The sequence below is a fragment of the Budorcas taxicolor genome, chromosome 16 (assembly GCF_023091745.1).
Source record: "Budorcas taxicolor isolate Tak-1 chromosome 16, Takin1.1, whole genome shotgun sequence".
Classification (NCBI taxonomy): domain Eukaryota; kingdom Metazoa; phylum Chordata; class Mammalia; order Artiodactyla; family Bovidae; genus Budorcas; species Budorcas taxicolor.
The window spans coordinates 39,669,895-39,690,252 of NC_068925.1; the positions used below are offsets into that span (position 1 = coordinate 39,669,895).

General features: G+C 41.7%; 1 protein-coding gene across 1 annotated transcript in view; it reads left to right on the forward strand.

The window, feature by feature from the left end:
* Positions 1-4,457: 4,457 nt before the first annotated feature.
* Positions 4,458-20,358, forward strand: part of FMO1 (flavin containing dimethylaniline monoxygenase 1) — a 38,879-nt gene continuing 22,978 nt past the window's right edge. Inside the window, exons 1-2 of the mRNA XM_052653758.1 lie at positions 4,458-4,528; positions 14,485-14,622. Coding sequence (XP_052509718.1) covers positions 14,491-14,622 — 132 coding nt within the window. The 5' untranslated portion in view covers positions 4,458-4,528; positions 14,485-14,490. The remainder of the gene's footprint in view (positions 4,529-14,484; positions 14,623-20,358) is intronic.

Sequence of the window (20,358 nt, forward strand, 5' to 3'; positions counted from 1 at the left end):
GAACCAGCAGGATAGCAGAATGTTGGGTAGGAGCCCATGCAACCTCTCCTTGTGATTCTTCAGCTAGTCAGTAGAGCTATTAAATACACACACACACACACATACACACACACACACACACACACACACAAATACTGAGTGGAGCTAGACATTTTGTGGAATAGAGGAGGAGCTAAGCCCTGCACTTACATTGGCTTGGGACAAAAAAGTAATAGCACAGAGTCCAATGCAGACATAGAGAGGACTGTGCTATAGCTGGGAATACCATGATGAGCAAGAAAAGCCAGATGCACACTTTAAAGATTTAGATAACTGCATTCTGTAGTACTTACAAAGCACTTCCACAATTATTATCTAACCTAATCCTTACCACGGCCTCAGGTGTTAGGCAAAACAAGGATGACTGTTCTACTCTGCACAGAATACCAACGAACCCTGATTTCTCACCAGTGTTCTTTCTGCTTCACCCCTCGCTGCTATTCTAAATACAGTAAGTCCACTAGGTACAAATGAGTTCCGTTACCAGAGTGCACTGGTAAGTTCAATTTGTTTGTAAGTCCAACCAAGTTAGCTTAGGAACCCACCAACACAACTGGCTATATAGTACCATACCATAATCGGTTTATTATACTTTTCACACAAATAATACATTAAAAAAATAATAATAATTTTAAAATTTAGTCTTATGATACAGTACCTTGAAAAGCACAGTAGAACCACTTATATCACCACTGCTTTATGCTTGCTTCCAGATATCCTGAGCTTGAAGTAAAGATACTGTACTCTTACTTTGCACAGTAAAGTACACAAAAGCACAACCACTTGTAGAAGATGCACACATGACAATGTACACCAGACATGTGAACTACCTTACATAATTGGACACACAAATGCACATTTGTGTCTTTGAAAGTTCACAAATTGAAGGTTCCCACATATGTCACCATGTAAACATTTCCCATTAATTACAAACTTCTTCAGTTCAGTTCAGTCGCTCAGTCATGTCCGACTCTTTGCGACCCCATGACCTCCCATGACCTTGCACGCCAGACCTCCCAGTCCATCACCAACTCCCGGAGTTCACTCAGACTCACGTCCATCGAGTCAGTGATGCCATCCAGCCATCTCATCCTCTGTCGTCCCCTTCTCCTCCTGCCCCCAATCCCTCCCAGCATCAGAGTCTTTTCCGATGAGTCAACTCTTCGCATGAGGTGGCCAAAGTATTGGAGTTTCAGCTTTAGCATCATTCCTTCCAAAGAAATCCCAGGGTTGATCTCCTTCAGAATGGACTGGTTGGATCTCCTTGCAGTCCAAGGGACTCTCAAGAGTCTTCTCCAACACCACAGTTCAAAAGCATCAATTCTTCGGCGCTCAGCCTTCTTCACAGTCCAACTCTCACATCCATACAAACTTCTTAGGCAGTTACAAAATATAATAGCACCTTAAGTGCTATAACAGTTTCTAACTCACTGTTGCAGACTTTCCCACAAAATTTTCATCAAGCTACAAAGACATCTAAGGGAACTTAAAGTGGCTGCTATTTGCTCTCATCCTTAGATGGCAGAGGTGTGAATCACTGATTCACCACTGTTGAAGAGAAAAGACCCATTTCAAGCAAAATAATTGGCCTTAAGTAGGCATGGTACTATTTCCACCTCCCCTTTCAATGCTACTGTTCTGTAGGTGTATTCTCACAAAAAGAAAAACAACCTCAACATGAAAGGCACTTAGGGAATTAACTCCACTTAAGAACACGTGTGTATATATATATATATATATATATATACAATGGCACAGGGAGCTTCTTGATGCTTTTGGTGTGGGGGAGTTGAAGAGTAAGGAGTTGTGACTGTTTTAACTTTTTAGAGGGAGAAAGAAAAGAATTGCAATGGGTAGGTCCAATTTACAACTGGGACTAAAACTGAGTGAATTCTATGCTCTCTTTTAACTTTGAAGTTCTTTGGCTTTAAATATGAACAGAACAGGGGAAGAAAGGAAGGGAAGTGAGACTTCAGAAGATTACTTAAAAATGCAATGAAGGAGCAAACAGACATCCCTCTAGTGCATCAGTCATTACAAGCAAGGTGTGATGCATTAACAACAAATCCTTAAATCTCAAAACTTTGAAATAAGACAAAGACTGTTTCTCTTTCATGCTATATATCCATTGGGAGTTAAGCTCTGCTCATCATAGTTACTCAAAGCATCCAGGTTAATGGAACAGCCATGTTGAAAGTTTCTCCTTACCACACTGAAGGAAATGAAAGTTCTATGGGATCTCATACCAGCAATTAAATCCTCTGAGCCCAGAAAAGACAGTTGCTACTTTGATTCACAGTTCACTGACCAGAACTAGTCACATGTTCCCAACCAACCACTAAGGGACCATGAAGTTCAATCCTACCATATACCTAAAGGGCAGAAATTCCAAGTTGCTTCCTAAAGATCATCGCCATCCACCAGTTCAGTTTCTTAGGGTCTAGGTTTGTTTCAAAAGAGGGCCTGGACAGATTTCACCATCCCAAGGCCACAAGTACAACTAATTGCCAATAAACCCTAAAATTAGAAGGAAGAAAAAAGAGGAAGGTGCTGTTGAAGGCCAGTGTTTTCATTTTTAATTACTTAAGTTTCTTGATAATTATGGAAAATGAGGTGCTATGATCAATGGCTAGGTTTATACACAACCAACACTATAAAATTTTTGTTTCCACTAATGTTAGCAGCTTGCCTGGTAAGGCCTTGGGACCTCCTTGGTGGGCACCAAGGGCGCATGTACAATCAAGGTAAGTGCCTAAGCACTGCGGTTTGGGACATTAATCGTGGCCCTGGCTCTCAAGGTATCCATGACTCACGATTTTTAAAAACACTTGAACTAACAGTCGTCCTGAAGCCTTAATTTCAGGGTAAAAATTAAACTTTGAAATCATCCAAATACTATCATCTTCATAGCTACAGGAAGGCAGCTGGGCTCAACAAAGCCAACAATGCTATTTCGGTGCCAAGTCTTCAATAAACCAGAAACAAGGCAAAGGGTAAGTGTTGTGAGCCAGCAACAGACCCAATGATACAGAAGGCCCTCTGAATATAGGGCTAAAGGGTGTAGTGAAACTACATTGAAAATCAAGGGGGGGGGGGGAAGATTTGTCTTTCCAGAACCTTCTCCATGCTTCAGTCTTACCAATCAGTCTTGGAGTGTAGTCTCTGTACCTGTGAAAGTCATTTCAATATTGTAAATCAAAAATCAAGACACCTTATCTGGTCTAGCAGTAGCATCACCATCATCACCATCACAGCCATCCGCAACGTGTGTACTGTGTACAAGACTCTATACAGATGTCTCATCCAGTCCCCACCACAACTATGTGAAGCAAGTATTATTATGCTTATCTTAAACTGAGGAAATTAAAGGTTTAAAAAGTTAAATAATTTTCCCAAGGTTACTCTAATAGTGCCTGGTGAAACTTTACTTAAACCCAGGACTTCTGATGCCAAAGACTGTGCTCTTTCCATACATTTGTTATATTTCCCAAGTGCTTTGGCAATCATCTGCAGTCAAGTCCTTAAAGATGGGAAGCTGGGATGGACATAAACATACTACTACATATAAAACAGATAACTAATGGGGACTTACTGTATAATGAAGGGAACTCTACTCAATACTCTGTACTGCCCTATATGGAAAAAGAATCTAAAAAAGAGTGGATATATGTAAATGTATAACTGATTCCCTTTGCTGTACACCTGAAACTGACACAACATTGTATATCAACTGTACTCCAATATAAATTAATTTTAAAAAATAATAAAAATATATAAATAAATTAACAGAAAAAACTGAATACTAATATGGGTGAAGCATAACTTGGAAACAATAAGCATTTTCTCTAAGTGAGAAATGGATCAAAATGTTTAAAAGTGACTCTTCAGTGTAGCAGCTGTTGTCATAATTGCCTTATTTTATTTATTCCCTCCTCTTCTAAGAATGAAATCTAGGAACAATGAATATGCTGCTGTTACTCCCTAAAATAATTTCTCTTTTGCAGGGAAAAGAGTGAGTCTAAAGTACATATCACCAGTATTTATCTTAGCATTTCACTGTTGCAATTACTCAAGTTAAAATATAAATAATGGCTAAACTTAGACTGCAAATTCTGCATAACATTCCTTATCTTAGACAGGGTTCATCCGGTATACCCGGGATGCCTAGGACAATACTGGCTCTGGATCATTCAGTTTCATTTCTGCAAACTCTTAACTGCGGCCAGGACTTGGCATCAGGAATTTCAAGTACATGAAGTAAACAACCAGATATAACCTCTGATTCTTTTGCTTTAGGGAGGTGGGGCCCAGATTTTTCCTGTTTTGTTATTGTGCTTCAGGACAGAGTCCCCTCAGCAGAATGCCACTCCCTTGATCTGTGGAGAGCTATAAAGCCACTCCCCATCCCAAAGGACAAAGAGGGGTATGTGCTTGAGTTCTTGTAACGGGACGGTAAAGTCAGATAGTACCAAGTCTTCTGTATACACTGGTAAGTACATTGCTGGGTAGACTACTAAGTGGTTAATCAAGGGGAAAACATGTATTCCTAATGCAAAGGGAAATCAGTACTTTTTCTTAACAGCTTCCATTAATAGCTTCTAACTTGGTGTCAGACAATGCTTTGGGGGTTTGTCTACCAAATATTGGCATGAGCTTGGAGACAGAGGCAATGACCCCTCCCTTTTGAATCTGACCAATTTATGTTGCATGTTGTCTTTTTTTCACTCAGTTAAATTCACAGGAGCATTAATTTCAAGAGTTTCAAAACTCTCTTGTAGATATCCGGTTGAATGCCATCTGATTTACAGATGGAGGGACTGTCTGTCCTTTGTTATTTGCTAGTTTCCCCTCCAGCCGAGGGAATATCTGTGGCCTTGTAACTGGTATGGTGAATTTAGTACCTGGCAGAACTTTTCTTATCAAGTGGTTGTGTTTCGGAAGAGGCTGGAGGAGGGAGAAACAGCTGCTGGAGGTTAGAAATCCCAGAGCAGGGCCAGGGCCATCCTCTGGGATTTCTAACCTCCAGCAGCTGTTCCCCCCTCCTCCAGCCTCTTCCAAAACAACCACCTGATAAGAAATGTGTGTATATGTCCATGTGTGAGAGAGGGGACGAGAGACACAACATAGGACAGAGAGACAGAAAGAGAGAAAGGGGAAGGTGCGGGTGCGTAATGTACAAATGAAGGACTGGTTACAAGCCTGTCTGGCTTCCCTGGAGGCTCAGAGGTAAAGAATCTGCCTGCCAGTGCAGGAGATGAGAGTTTGATCCCTGGGTTGGGAAGATACCCTGGAGAAGGCAATGGCAACCCTCTCCAGTACTCTTGCCTGGGAAATCCCATGGACAGAGGAGACTGGCGGGCTACAGTCTATGGGGTCGCAAAAGAGTCACGACTTAGTGACTAAACATGACTTAGTGACTAAACAAGAAGCCTGTCAGCACCAGTGAAGATGGCTTCCTTTGAAATACATAGATGAGTCACACCAGAAACCTTTAACACTGGTTAACTGCTGGACTAGGTATAGGATAGCTTGCATTTCTTGACACCAGTAGATAAGGTCTCCTGATCAATTAAAATATATTCAGAAGGAAAGACTATAACCCAAAGATTCCCAAACCTCCTAGGTTCAAGGGGCTCTTTAGTGTGCAAGTAATTTTGTCACAGGGCCCCCAAGCTATAGTTTCTCTTATTAAATAGTCACATCCAAACAACTTATGTATTTCTGTTCTTTGTATTTGTATTTTTATTCTGTTCTCTATTTATACTTTTGTTCTTTTTCAATCAACCTTGTAGTTGTTTGACATAATAATACACAAATTTAAAGGAAAGTGGTATTTTTATTTTATATTTGAATAATCGCAGTTACTTAATAATGAGGTACACACAGCACTGCTCAACTCTTGGAATCAGATCATTTTCTGTTCTACCTCAACTGTTCACTTTTTAACATTGCAACAGTCAGAAACCTAGCTTTGCAAAGACATTACATCATGGATTAGAACACATCCCTATCTGATATAAAAATTGTGAACTACCTCCAGGTAATACTTTGGTATTCAACAGACATGGAGTATTACTACACTTTCCTCAAATTTTTGAAATAACTCAGTACCTCTGCACACAATTCTGGGAATGACAGCCCTAGCCTCATGTTCTAACCCCCTATATCATCCTAATAAACCAACAGAGGCACTCAGTCTCGCACACGCACACAGCAACACGCCAACCAAGTGTATATATGTCAATCGCAACCAGCTTCATTTTAGAAGGAAACTGAGACCCAGAAACAAATTACTTGTATAACATCACACTGCTGGCAATTAGCCAACACTAAACTTCCAGCTCAGGTCTGACTCCCAAGTACCCTACTTTCCCATAAGAAATCCACAGGGATGTTTACTTCTCCAAAAAGTCTGGCTGGTACATTATATTTTTGCATCTTACTTCTTTTGAAGTAGAGGCAGTGATGTAAAATGCTTAGGAAAATACCAGTGGTTTGCTTGTAACCCCCATGGTTAAAAATCGGTAACTTTGATGTAACCGACAGTAATTTCTCAACTCATTTAGCAATTTTGTGTTGCTTAAGTTATTTTGCTTGATGTTTTTTATAAACTCACTTTCATCCAGTGGACACTTCACCAATTTGGTCATACTTTTTATTACTTCTTTCATATTTAGTCAGCTTTGATGAGGCTTTCTTCATTGAAATAATAATGATGATGGTGATGATACACTGCTTTTAAAATCTCCGGCAAAGGAATGGCCAAATTCTTATTGTATATTCACATTAGAAGCAATAGTATTTTTAATATTCATTTTGCGTTAGCATGTGAAATAACACTAATCAGTGGCATTAGAGTATTTTTCACCTTAACAAAATTTCCTACTCTGTTATCAGTCACTTTGTCTAACCTACAGCAGTCAGTGACTAGAAATGATTTTTAGTTAAAAGAAATAATGAAGGCAGGCAATACTTTTTCTAAAAAGCACTTATTAATTTTTTTAATCACTTTGGTTTCATAGAAGTATCAATACTTGAAGGAATGATTGGAAGCATTAATTTTCATCAGCATGCGAATGCGGTATTCACCTTGAGGGCATATGTGCTCATGTATGCTCATGTTCGTTTTTCCAGACATGAGAACAATTCATGTGAGAATATGGAAACACATCAAGTAGATCTGAAATGAAAATGGAAAGAAATAAAAGAAAAGTCCTGAAGGGTGATTTGGAACCTATTTTTTCTCCTTTTATCTTTTTCTCTCTTTCCTTCTCTTATCACCAATTCTTTTATTTCCCTACTCATTTCCTTCACTTGCTAGAACACAACCTTTAGCTATATATTTCTAGTTGCCCCAATACTCTCTTATTCCAAATAAATAAACCCAAAATTGTCAAGGCAGATATCTACAAAAATATCAGATTCAAGAAAATGCTCCTGAATATGTAAAAATAACATAGCAACTTCTGTTCTGAGATAAGAATGTCCCAAGTACTGTGCTAAAGTGTTTTACACATCTGTTGATTCATTCCTACAACAGGTTCAACTTATAGCTATATTTTTTATTTATTTTTATTGGAATATAATTGCTTTACAATGTTGTGTTAGTCTCTGCTGTACAGTGAAATGAATCAGTTATATGTATACATATATCACTTCCCTCTAGGGCCTCCCTCCCTGCCCTCCCCCACATCCCATCCATCTAGGTCACCACAAAGCACCAAACTGAGTGCCCTGTGCTATACAGCAAGTTTTTGCTAGTTATCTATTTTCCATATATCTAGTGTATTTTAACATATCTAATGTACTCTTGCCTGGAAAATCCCATGGATGGAGGAGCCTGGTAGGCTGCAGTCCATGGGGTTGCTAAGAGCCTGACATGACTGAGCGACTTCACTTTCACTTTTCACTTTCATGCATTGGAGAAGGAAATGGCAACCTACTCCAGTATTCTTGCCTAGAGAATCCCAGGGACAGGGGAGCATGGTGGGCTGCCGTCTATGGGATCGCAGAGTCGGACACGACTGAAGCGACTTAGCAGCAGCAGCAGCAGTGTATATATGTTCTTGCCAGAACAGAGGAGCCTGGCAGGCTACAGTCCATGGAGTCACAAAGAGTCAGAAAAAAATCGCACACGCACACAGCAACACACCAACCAAGTATATATATGTCAATCGCAACCAGCTTCATTTTAGAAGGAAACTGAGACCCAGAAACAAATTACTTGTATAATATCACACTGCTGGCAATTAGCCAACACTAAACTCCCAGCTCAGGTCTGCCTCCCAAGTATCCTGCTTTCCCATCAGGAATCCACAGGGATGTTTACTCCTCCAAAAAGGCTGGCTGCATCTGGCCCACACTGAGTAGCAGTGATGACCTGGGGAGGGAATGTCTATGGATTGTACATTTGATAGAAAGTCATTTTGAGGACAGACTGTCTGACCCAGGATATTAGCTCCCAGAAGATATTTACTCAACTATTTTTTTAATTAAAAAGATATAAGGTGATGAATTAATTCATTGTACCTGTCAGGAAATCAACCCATTGCCAAATATTTATGCAACTACTAGTCCAGGCCAAGCACGCAGCTAGATGCTATGAGAAAATAAGAGACTAGACAGAGAAAATGGCCTTCTGTGAAGAAACATATAGGCTTATGCAGAAAGAAGACTAAACACATACAATCCAGTAAAGCAACACAATAACATAGTCCTCTCATGTGGGGAACATGCTGTTTCTAACAGGAGTCAAAAAAATAGCCCTTCTTAGAGCCCAGCCTCCATAGAGTCAAGTGGTCATGATGCCTCTATGGCCAATCTCTGGCCCTTACTCTCACTGCTGCCTCTCTCTGGAGGGTACTTCCTCCACTCCTCTGCCCACTGGAGTTCTTTTCATCATTCAAATCCTGGAGCAACAGTACACTTCTGTGTTGCTTTCCTACTTACCCAAAGTCAGTATTACCACCTCCTTCATCATGTGCTTATTGCAAAGCATACGTGAAACATATCTCTGTGTTAGTACTTGACACAGAATGTGGTATTTATTTTCAAATCTTACTTTCCCACTGAATGACAGCTAAAGAAGGCATCATGCCTTATTGATTTTTTTGTACCCCTGAATACCTTGCCTAGGGCTTAGCAGCGTAGAAGCCCCTCGTTGAGTGTTTGAAGGGTAATCAGAAGAGGAATCATAGAATCTGGCTTGATAAGATCCTCTAGGGACTTAGATTCCACCCTCCACATTACCTACTAATTTCCTACTTATGAAATCTCCCCCCAAAACCATCATACAGACTCTGAATGAACAAAATAAATATCAGAGCTTCAAATGCTGGAAAGTGCTTATAGTGACCTAAAATTTGCCTCCCTATAACATCTTCAAATGCATAATTGGCCATAATTCTAATCTGTCCATGATGATTCTTCAAATGTTTAAAGGCAAATACTTAAAGTACTGTGTCAGGCCCTTGGAATAAGAGTCAGTACAGATACTCTCTTTTATAAAGTGAGCTCAAGGCCATTCCATTAGCAGCTAGAGCATGACTTCCCCCAAAGGGAATCTACTAACTTTCCCCAGTAAATCAAATCCAGCTGAAGCAAATTGGCTCTATAACACTTTCATATGATACCTAAACAAATGGGCCTTTTCATTTCATTCAAGAAATATTTGTGGGGACTTACTTGGCAGTCCAGTGGTTAAGACTGCACTTCCACTGCATGGGGGCAAGGATTCGATCCCTGGTTGGAGAATGAAGACCCCACATGCACACGGAGTAGCCAAAAAAATAAAAATTTTAAAAACATATATATATAAAAAGAGAAATATTTGGGGGTACTAAGCATCAACTGCACTCATCTCACACACTAGTAAAGTAATGCTCACAATTCTCCAAGCCAGGCTTCAGCAATACGTGAATCATGAACTTCCAGATGTTCAAACTTGTTTTAGAAAAGGCAGAGGAACCGGAGATCAAATTGCCAACATCCGCTGGATCATCAAAAAAGCAAGAGAGTTCCAGAAAAACATCTATTTCTGCTTCATTGACTATGCCAAAGCCTTTGACTGTGTGGATCCAACAAGCTGTGGAAAATTCTGAAAGAGATGGGAATACCAGATCACCTGACCTGCCGCTTGAGAAACCTATATGCAGGTCAGGAAGCAACAGTTAGAACTGGACATGGAACAACAGATTGGTTCCAAATAGGAAAAGGAGTACATCAAGCCTGTATATTGTCACCCTGCTTATTTAACTTATATGCAGAGTACATCATGAGAAACGCTGGGCTGGAAGAAGCAGAAGCTGGAATCAAGATTACCAGGAGAAATATCAGTAACCTCAGATATGCAGATAACACCACCCTTATGGCAGAAAGTGAAGAAGAACTAAAGAGCCTCTTGATGAAAGTGAAAGAGGAGAGTGAAAAAGTTGCCTTAAAGCTCAACATTCAGAAAACGAAGATCATGGCATCTGGTCCCATCACTTCATGGGAAATAGAGGGGGAAACAGTGGAAACAGTGTCAGACTTTATTTTTTTGGGCTCCAAAATCACTGCAGATGGTGATTGCAGCCATGAAATTAAAAGACGCTTACTCCTTGGAAGGAAAGTTATGACCAACCTAGATAGCATATTAAAAAGCAGAGACATTACTTTGCCAACAAAGGTCCATCTAGTCAAGGCTATGATTTTTCCAGTAGTCATGTATGGATGAGAGAGCTGGACTGTGAAGAAAGCTGAGCGCCAAAGAATTGAGGCTTTTGAACTGTGGTATTGGAGAAGACTCTTGAAAGTCCCTTGGACTGCAAGGAGATCCAACCAGTCCATCCTAAAGGAGATCAGTCCTGGGTGTTCATTGGAAGGACTGATGTTGAAGCTGAAACTCCAATACTTTGGCCACCTCATGCGAAGAGTTGTCTCATTGGAAAAGACCCTGATGCTGGGAGGGACTGGGAGCAGGAGGAGAAGGGGATGACAGAGGATGAGATGGCTGGATGGCATCACCGACTCAATGGACATGGGTTTGAGTAAGCTCCAGGAGTTGGTGATGGACAGGGAGGCCTGGCGTGCTACAATTTTTGGGATTGCAAAGAGTTGGACACAACTGAGCGACTGAACTGAACTGAACTGAAGCATCAATTACTATGTTCCAAGCGCAGAGTTGGGGTTACAGCAGAGTACGAATCAGATGAAGTCTCTGAACTTGAACTACTCTGTGTCTCAATCCTGAAAAACAAAAATGTATATTCAGTTTTGTGGAACAAGCTCATCTGTGAGACAAGGAAATGCAAATGTTCAGGAAGATAGTATCTTTGAGGTAATTTTGCATCTACTCTTTGATCCATCCGGTTTAAAATTTACTAACTTGGGGAGAGAAAAATGTCCCCCCAAAATTGGGGGGAACAACAGCTAAAATCACATGATAAAGAGTTGAGCTTGTATGTATTGACCAAAATGCTACAGGAATTTAAAGAACAGAGGCTCAGTGATGGGAAAGGCAAAGAGGAAGCTGATTTAGGGAAATGTTTTTATACTTACAATAGCTTCTATTTATTGAGCATTTTCTTTTTTTTTATGGCAAATCTCTACTGTAGATTTTATTTATTTTTTTATTGTATTTTTTTTTACTTTATTTTGCTTTACAATACTGTATTGGTTTTGCCATACATTGACATGAATCAGCCACAGGTGTACATGAGTTCCCAATCCTGAACCCCCTCCCTCCTCCCACCCCATATCATCTCTCTGGATCATCCCCGTGCACCAGCCCCAAGCATCCTGTATCCTGTATCGAACATAGACTGATGATTCATTTCTTACCTGATAGTATACACGTTTCAATGCCATTCTCCCAAATCATCCCACCCTCTCCCTCTCCCACAGAGTCTAAAAGTCCATTCTACACATCTGTGTCTCTTTTGCTGTCTCACATACAGGGTTATCATTACCATCTTTCTAAATTCCATATATATGTGTTAGTATACTGTATTGGTGTTTTTCTTTCTGGCTTACTTCACTCTGTATAATCGGCTCCAGTTTCATCCACCTCATTAGAACTGATTCAAATGTATTCTTTTTAATGGCTGAGTAATACTCCATTGTGTATATGTACCACAGCTTTCTTATCCATTCGTCTGCTGATGGACATCTAGGTTGCTTCCATATCCTGGCTATTATAAACAGTGCTGTGATGAACATTGGGGTACACGTGTTTCTTTCAATTCTGGTTTCCTCGGTGTGTATGCCCAGCAGTGGGATTGCTGGATCATAAGGCAGTTCTATTTGCAATTTTTTAAGGAATCTCCATACTGTTCTCCATAGTGGCTGTACTAGTTTGCATTCCCACCAACAGTGTAGGAGGGTTCCCTTTTCTCCACACCCTCTCCAGCATTTATTGCTTGTAGACTTGGATCCCAGCCATTCTGACTGGTGTGAAATGGTACCTCATTGTGGTTTTGATTTGCATTTCTCTGATAATGAGTGATGTTGAGCATCTTGTCATGTGTTTGTTAGCCATCCATATGTCTTCTTTGGAGAAATGTCTATTTAGTTCTTTGGCCCATTTTTTGATTAGGTCATTTATTTTTCTGGAATTGAGCTGCAGGAGTTGCTTGTAAATTTTTGAGATTAGTTGTTTGTCAGTTGCTTCATTTGCTATTATTTTCTCCCATTCCAAAGGCTGTCTTTTCACCTTGCTTATAGTTTCCTTTGTTGTGCAGAAGCTTTTAATTTTAATTAGATCCCATTTGTTTATTTTTGCTTTTATTTCCAGTATTCTTGGAGGTGGATCATAGAGGATCCTGCTGTGATTTATGTTGGAGAGTGTTTTGCCTATGTTCTCCTCTAGGAGTTTTCTAGTTTCTGGTCTTACGTTTAGATCTTTAATCCATTTTGAGTTTATTTTTGTGTATGGTGTTAGAAAGTGATCTAGTTTCATTCTTTTACAAGTGGTTGACCAGTTTTCCCAGCACCACTTGTTAAAGAGATTGTCTTTAATCCATTGTATATTCTTGCCTCCTTTGTCGAAGATAAGATGTCCATAGGTATGTGGATTTATCTCTGGGCTTTCTATTTTGTTCCATTGATCTATACTTCTGTCTTTGTGCCAGTACCATACTGTCTTGATGACTGTGGCTTTGTAGTATAGCCTGAAGTCAGGCAAGTTGATTCCTCCAGTTCCATTCTTCTTTCTCAAGATTGCTTTGGCTATTCAAGTTTTTTTGTATTTCCATACAAATTTTCTATGTCCTAGGAGCACTTCTAAGCCAACTGTCATGTGTTGTTGACTCACTTGATTCTAACAAAACCCACAAGGAAAACACTACCATTCTCTTCATTTTTTATGATACACAGAGGAGTAGAATAATTTGCCAATGTCACAATGTGGTCCAGAGTCTGATTGCTTAACCCAGAGGTTTCCAACCCCCTGTGGCCTGTTAAGAACCCTGCCACACAGCAGGAGGTGAGCGGAGGGTGGGTGGGCAAGCAAGGGCAGTGACGCTTCATCTGGCCCTGGCCTTCGCTCCCCCCATTGCTTTCATTACCACCTGAACCATCCACACAGCCACCCTAATCCCTGGAAAAACTGTCTTCCACGAAATCATTCCCTGGTGCCGTAAAAGATGGAGACCACTGGCTTAACCAATACATTATCTTGCCTCTCATCATTCTTACAAGTTCATGTTAACTCATGGCCAAGGTCAGATACCCCTCCATCAGTGCCAGTGGTGACACGATGGTCCTAGAGGTGAATCAGGACCCTGTGGAGACAGGAGGAGAATTCCCCATGCCTACCTTTCCACCCCACACTTTCCCTTTCCCACTGATGACCATCCACTGGCAGCAGTCAGGAGAAGGACAACAGCACAGCTGGAATGCTGGCAGCTGGCCAGGGACAGGGACCAGCCCAGGGCAGTGTTGTAACAGCGCTCATGGTGGCCAGTGTCTTGGCTCTGCATCTCATCCCCACTCCACCAGCTTCTGGGTGACCTCGTATCACATCACACCAATCTGAGATTCGATTTCGTGTGTTTATAAAAATCTGAGTTTGCCAAGGTGATCCTTTCCTGGGCTGCTGCTCTGTTATTTCACTCGAAGGTTTGTGGAGGAAGGCTGGAGGCAGCAGCACAGTGCAGAACGCGAAACTCCGTGTACTGAAGGATCTGATTCCAGATGTTCTGCCAAAAGCTACAGTCTTGACAACCGTACTGTTATTTAGCACGAGTTCTGAGTGAGGGGGTGGGAACATACGAAGCACAGGGTTAAACCAGTGACCTGAACATTGCCCTCCTAGCATTCACAACACCAGAAACCAGCTACAGAGGATTCAAAAGGAGCAAATCTCTTAATCTCTCTGATTCTTTTTCCTGGTTCACTAGAGCAGCCAAGGATGGGGTGGGGCTTTCATTTATGAATAAATGGTTCTGCTTCATTGTCCCCACACAGGACAACATGGCCAAACGAGTTGCGATTGTGGGCGCTGGGGTCACTGGCCTGGCTTCCATCAAGTGCTGTCTGGAGGAAGGGCTAAAGCCCACCTGCTTCGAGAGGAGTGATGACCTTGGCGGGCTGTGGAGATTCACCGTAAGTAGGGTTTCCATGACTTTGTTGTGTGTCTGTTGGAAAATGGTTGACTGGTGCAAAAAAAGACTGAATTTCTTCCACAAGGGCTGGCACCCATGAGGAAGAGATAGAAACATCTGCTGAACAGGGAGACAGAAAGGGCCATTGAAAAAAATTTTTTAATATAAATTTATTTATTTTAACTGGAGGCTAATTACTTTACAATTTTGTATTGGTTTTGCCATACATCAACATGAATCCACCACAAGTATACACGTGTTCCCCATCCTGAACCCCCCTCCCACCTCCCTCCCCGTACCATCCCTCTGGGTCATCTCAGTGCACCAGCCCCAAGCATCCAGTATCCTGCATCGAACCTGGACTGGCAATTCGTTTCATATATGATATTATACATGTTTCAATGCCATTCTCCCAAATCATCCCACCCTCTCCCTCTAAGCAGGGCACCGCCTGAATTTGGGTGGGAAGTGCATCAGCTGCCTTATAAACTACACCCAAAGCCAAGAGGAGGAAAGATGCCCACGAAGGGTAGAAGAGTATGAAGTGGCTGAGACAAGCCAGGAAAGCTCAAGACAAGGGGGGCTAACAGCAGAACTCTGGGGGTCTGAAGCAAGAAACTGCAGTGTGGGGGAACAGTATGAATACAGTTCAGGAATTTCTGCCTCTGCCTGCAAGACTGAGCCGCTTATACCAACTTCTTTTTCCAGCCCTGCTCTATCTGAAGTAAAGCAGCATAAGACTCAGTGTAGGGGGAGTTCTGTACTCAAGGTCTTGTGGTCCAGGCAGTTCCCACCCATGCCAAGAACAATCACAAGTAAAGGATGTGAGTTTGGAGACTTTTTTGTTGCTGGAGGAAAATAAAAGTAATATTCTCAAGACTACAGTATGGATTGGAGAAGGGAGGAGGGAGGAGAGGCAACTATAAAGCTCATCCTTGACTGGCCTGGGACCCAGGAGAATCAGAGGGGCCCTGCTGGAGGTCACTGAAACTCTGTGAACTCCACAGCTCAGCCAGACAGTTTTTTTACACCAGATTTCCTCAAACCTTCTATTTTTCCTTCTTGTCAGGAGAACAAGAACATTTCCCATGAGCTTTAAATGTGCTAATGAAAGATGTCAAAAGAATGAAAAGGAGCATGCTGTCAGATATCCTGGCCTCAGAGCTCCCAAGAGATTAAGAGAAAGACCTAGCTATCTATTATAGTAGGGTAGAACTTGGAACAGGAATAAAGCACTCATTTTCTAATTCAGTGAGCAAAGCTCTGGAGAGACCAAGGGTGCTAGTTTCAGTTCAGTTCAATCAGTCATGTCCGACTCTTTGTGACTTCATGAACCTCAGCATGCCAGGCCTCCCTGTCCATCACCAACTCCCAGAGTTCACTCAAACTCACCTCCATCGAGTCGGTGATGCCATCCAGCCATCACATCCTCTGTGGCCCCCTTCTCCTCCTGCCCCCAATCCCTCCCAGCATCAGGGTCTTTTCCAAAGAGTCAACTCTTCGCATGAGGTGGCCAAAGTATTGGAGTTTCAGCTTCAACATCAGTCCTTCCAATGAACACCTAGGACTGATCTCCTTTAGGATGGACTGGTTGGATCTCCTTGCAGTCCAAGGGACTCCCAAGAGTCTTCTCCAACACCACAGTTCAAAACCATCAATTCTTCTGTGCTCAGCTTTCTTCACAGTCCAACTCTCACATCCATACATGACTACTGGAAAAACCATAGCCTTAACTAGATGAACCTTTGTTGGCAAAGTAATATCTCTGCTTTTGAATATGCTGTCTAGGTTGGTCATAACTTTCCTTCCAAGGAGTAAGCGTCTTTTAATTTCATGGCTGTAATCACCAACGGCAGTGATTTTGGAGCCCAAAAAAATAAAGTCTGACACTGTTTCCACTGTTTCCCCCTCTATTTCCCATGAAGCGATGGGACCAGATGCCATGATCTTAGTTTTCTGAATGTTGAGCTTTAAGCCAACTTTCTCAGTATCCTCTTTCACTTTCATTAAGAGGCTTTTCAGTTCCTCTTCACTTTCTGCCATAAGGGTGGTGTCATCTGCATATCTGAGGTTACTGATATTTCTCCTGGCAATCTGGATTCCAGCTTGTGCTTCTTCCAGCCCAGCGTTTCTCATGATGTACTCTGCATATAAGTTAAATAAGCAGGGTGACAATATACAGCCTTGACGTACTCCTTTTCCTATTTGGAACCAGTCTGTTGTTTCATGTCCAGTTCTAACTGTTGCTTCCTGACCTGCATATAGGTTTCTCAAGAGGCAGGTCAGGTGGTCTGGTATTCCCATCTCTCTCAGAATTTTCCACAGTTTATTGTGATCCACACAGTCAAAGGCTTTGGCATAGTCAATGAAGCAGAAATAGATGTTTTTCTGGAACTCTCTTGCTTTTTTGATGATCCAGCGGATGTTGGCAATTTGATCTCCGGTTCCTCTGCCTTTTCTAAAACCAGCTTGAACATCAGAAGTTCTCTGTTCACATATTGCTGAAGCCTGGCTTGGAGAATTTTGAGCATTACTTTACTAGCGTGTGAGATAAGTGCAATTGTGCAGTAGTTTGAGCATTCTTTGGCATTGCCTTTCTTTGGGATTGGAATGAAAACTGACCTTTTCCAGTCCTGTGGCCACTGCTGAGTTTTCCAAATTTGCTGGCATATTGAGTGCAGCACTTTCACAGCATCATCTTCCAGGATTTGAAACAGCTCAACTGGAATTCCATCACCTCCACTAGCTTTGTTCGTAGTGACGCTTTCTAAGGCCCATTTGACTTCACATTCCAGGACATCTGGCTCTAGGTGAGTGATCACACCATCGTGATTATCTGGGTCGTGAAGATCTTTTTTGTACAGTTCTTCTGTGTATTCTTGCCACCTCTTCTTAATATCTCCTGCTTCTGTTAGGGCCATACCATGTCTGTCCTTTATCGAGCCCATCTTTGCATGAAATATTCCCTTGGTATCTCTAATTTTCTTGAAGAGATCTCTAGTCTTTCCCATTCTGTTGTTTTCCTCTATTTCTTTGCATTGATTGCTGAGGTAGGCTTTCTTATCTCTTCTTGCTATTCTTTGGAACTCTGCATTCAGATGCTTATATCTTTCCTTTTCTCCTTTGCTTTTCGCTTCTCTTCTTTTCACAGCTATTTGTAAGGCCTCCTCAGACAGCCATTTTGCTTTTTTGCATTTCTTTTCCATAATGCTAGTTTAGTCCCAGCATAAATCAGCTTGAGTCACATAAAGAAAAACTGCATATCTTGAAATGTGTCCAAACACCAAATGTGACCATCAATGCACAGAGACCTCCCCAAGGGGCCTAGGGGAAAGAGAACTTCTGTTCCTATGATTCAAACCACATACATTCCAATAGACAAGCAGAACCTGACATGTATGCCATAATTCTAGCCTCTCATGGCCTTTGAAGACACTGCTAATCAAACACTATTAGGACTCAGGGACTCATACTCAGACATTTGCGACCCTTTATAGCCTGCCAATCTCCTCTGTTCATGGGATTTTCCAGGCAAGAATACTGGAGTGGGTTGCTATTTCCTCCTCTAGAGGATCTTCCCAACTCAGGGATCAAACCCATGTCTCCCATGTATCCTGCATTGCAGGAGATTCTTTATCTCTGAGACATCAGGGAAACCCAGTCAAACACTATGCCCTTCACCTAATTAACCTCAGAATCCTTCTTAACACAATAACCCAGATTACCACTAATTAATCTGATGGGTTAGCATTAATCCATCAGAGTTGAGAGCTGGCTTGCAGAATAAGTTGCCAGAATAGAGGGACAATTAGTAGAGTTGTTTGGTTAAAGTAATCTCAGTCATAGCAAAATGTAAGCCCAGAGACCTTGGGCTACCAGAGAAAAAATGCCCCTTATGTCAATCATATATACCCAATTATTAACACACTAAAAAAAAAAAAAATTGATGAAGAATCAAGAGAAATGTGTTCTAGATCCATGTGTGCCCAGCTGGCTATGTAATTGGACAGGTCAAACACTTATGCACAAAGCACTGTGAGCGACACAAAAATGAGAAACAGTCATCCTGCCCTCTGGAGCTACTATGAGACTGATAGAAAAGGGCAGGATCTTGTAATTCAGGAGCAGTACTATGGGCATTTAAATGAAGTCAGAATGACATTCACTTGAGGGAAGCCAAGGAAGACTTCATGGAGGAGAGAGTGTGTGATAGACTCTGGAAGATTTCAACAGGCAAATGAGATTGAGTGGGAAATACCAGGGAGGAGATTGTAAAGAAAATGTACTGTCCTTGTTGGAAAATAAAAATAGTTTATTGGTACGTGGAGTACGAAAACATGGAAGAAGAGGACAGTGGTGGAATGTTTGAGGATTCACACTCCATTTAGAAGGAGCTTCCCTGGTGGCTCAGCTGGTAAATAATCTGCCTGCAATGCAGGAGATGAAGGAGATGCTGGTCTGATCCTCAGGTGGGGAAGATACCCTGGTGGAGGGCATGGCAACCCACCCAGTATTCTTACCTGGAGAATCCCATAGAGAGAGGAGCCTGGAGGGCTACAGTCCTTAGGGTCACAAAGAGCTGGACACAACTGAAGCAACTGAGCACACACGCACGCGCTCCATTTAGAAAGCAATGGATAATAAGCAGAATGAATGTCTTTCCTTGTTGCTACTGCGTTTGTTTTGTTTGCATGATAGGAAGACCCATATATGTTTCTCTCAGGTAAAGAGAAAATACCGGGATAACAGGAAATGACTGGATACATTAGCCCAAATTGAGACAAAATCCTAGCAGTAAAAGGAAGAAGCAGAATTGCAGATCCAAGTGGAAGGATTTGCCTTGGGAAAGTGCAGAGGCACACTTTCCTCAGAGACAGGAAAGGAAGGAAAAAGGGACATGGACGAGAGATGTTGAGGTGGGGGAAAGAAGACACACGAGCAAGCGCAATGGAGGCCTCAATTCTTTCAGGAAAACAAGGCATCTGTGGAGGCTGAAGAAGTCAGGGTGGAGAATGAAGGAAAAAAGAGGTCACTGTGAGGCACGTGATAGCACATCAAAAGGATAAAAAAGAGGGCGACCCAGCAGTAGCCTAAGTAAAACGGTACCCTATTAACATTTCCTTTCAGTCCCCATTATCTCATCTGTAAAATGAGAACATGGAGTCAGTTTAAAAAATAGATAAAAACTAAATTACTAGGGTCTTGGGAGGCAGGAAAAATCACCTCCACCTTCATTCAGCAGCTCTCTCTTGATACAGAAGCGTCTTTAAGGCACATCTGTACTACCTGGAGATTCCTCTAAAGCCTGATTGAAAATCTCTAAACTAAGTGACCTTATAGGGGACTTTCAGCTCTAACATGCTATGAGTCTCCTGAGTCTTTCTAGAGAAATCCCTTCCAGCTCCTACCTCAACAGATACATACACACACACACACACACACACACACACACACACACACACACACACACAAGATGGTTAGAGATGTCTTTGCAATCAAAGCAAGTGGCACATTCAAAACCTGTAGAATTAGAGTCTGCCCAGGCAAGGGCTGCCCTTGCCACAAAATGTACAAGGGTTATCTTTAGGACCTGTTCTGGGTGAAAGGGGCCACAAAGCAAAAATAAACAGGCAAACTGCAGAAACCTAATAAAACAAATATGGAGAAGGTTTCCATTTACAAATGGAGAGATGCCCTCAACATTATAGAGATTATGGACTACTGCAGTTTAATTCAA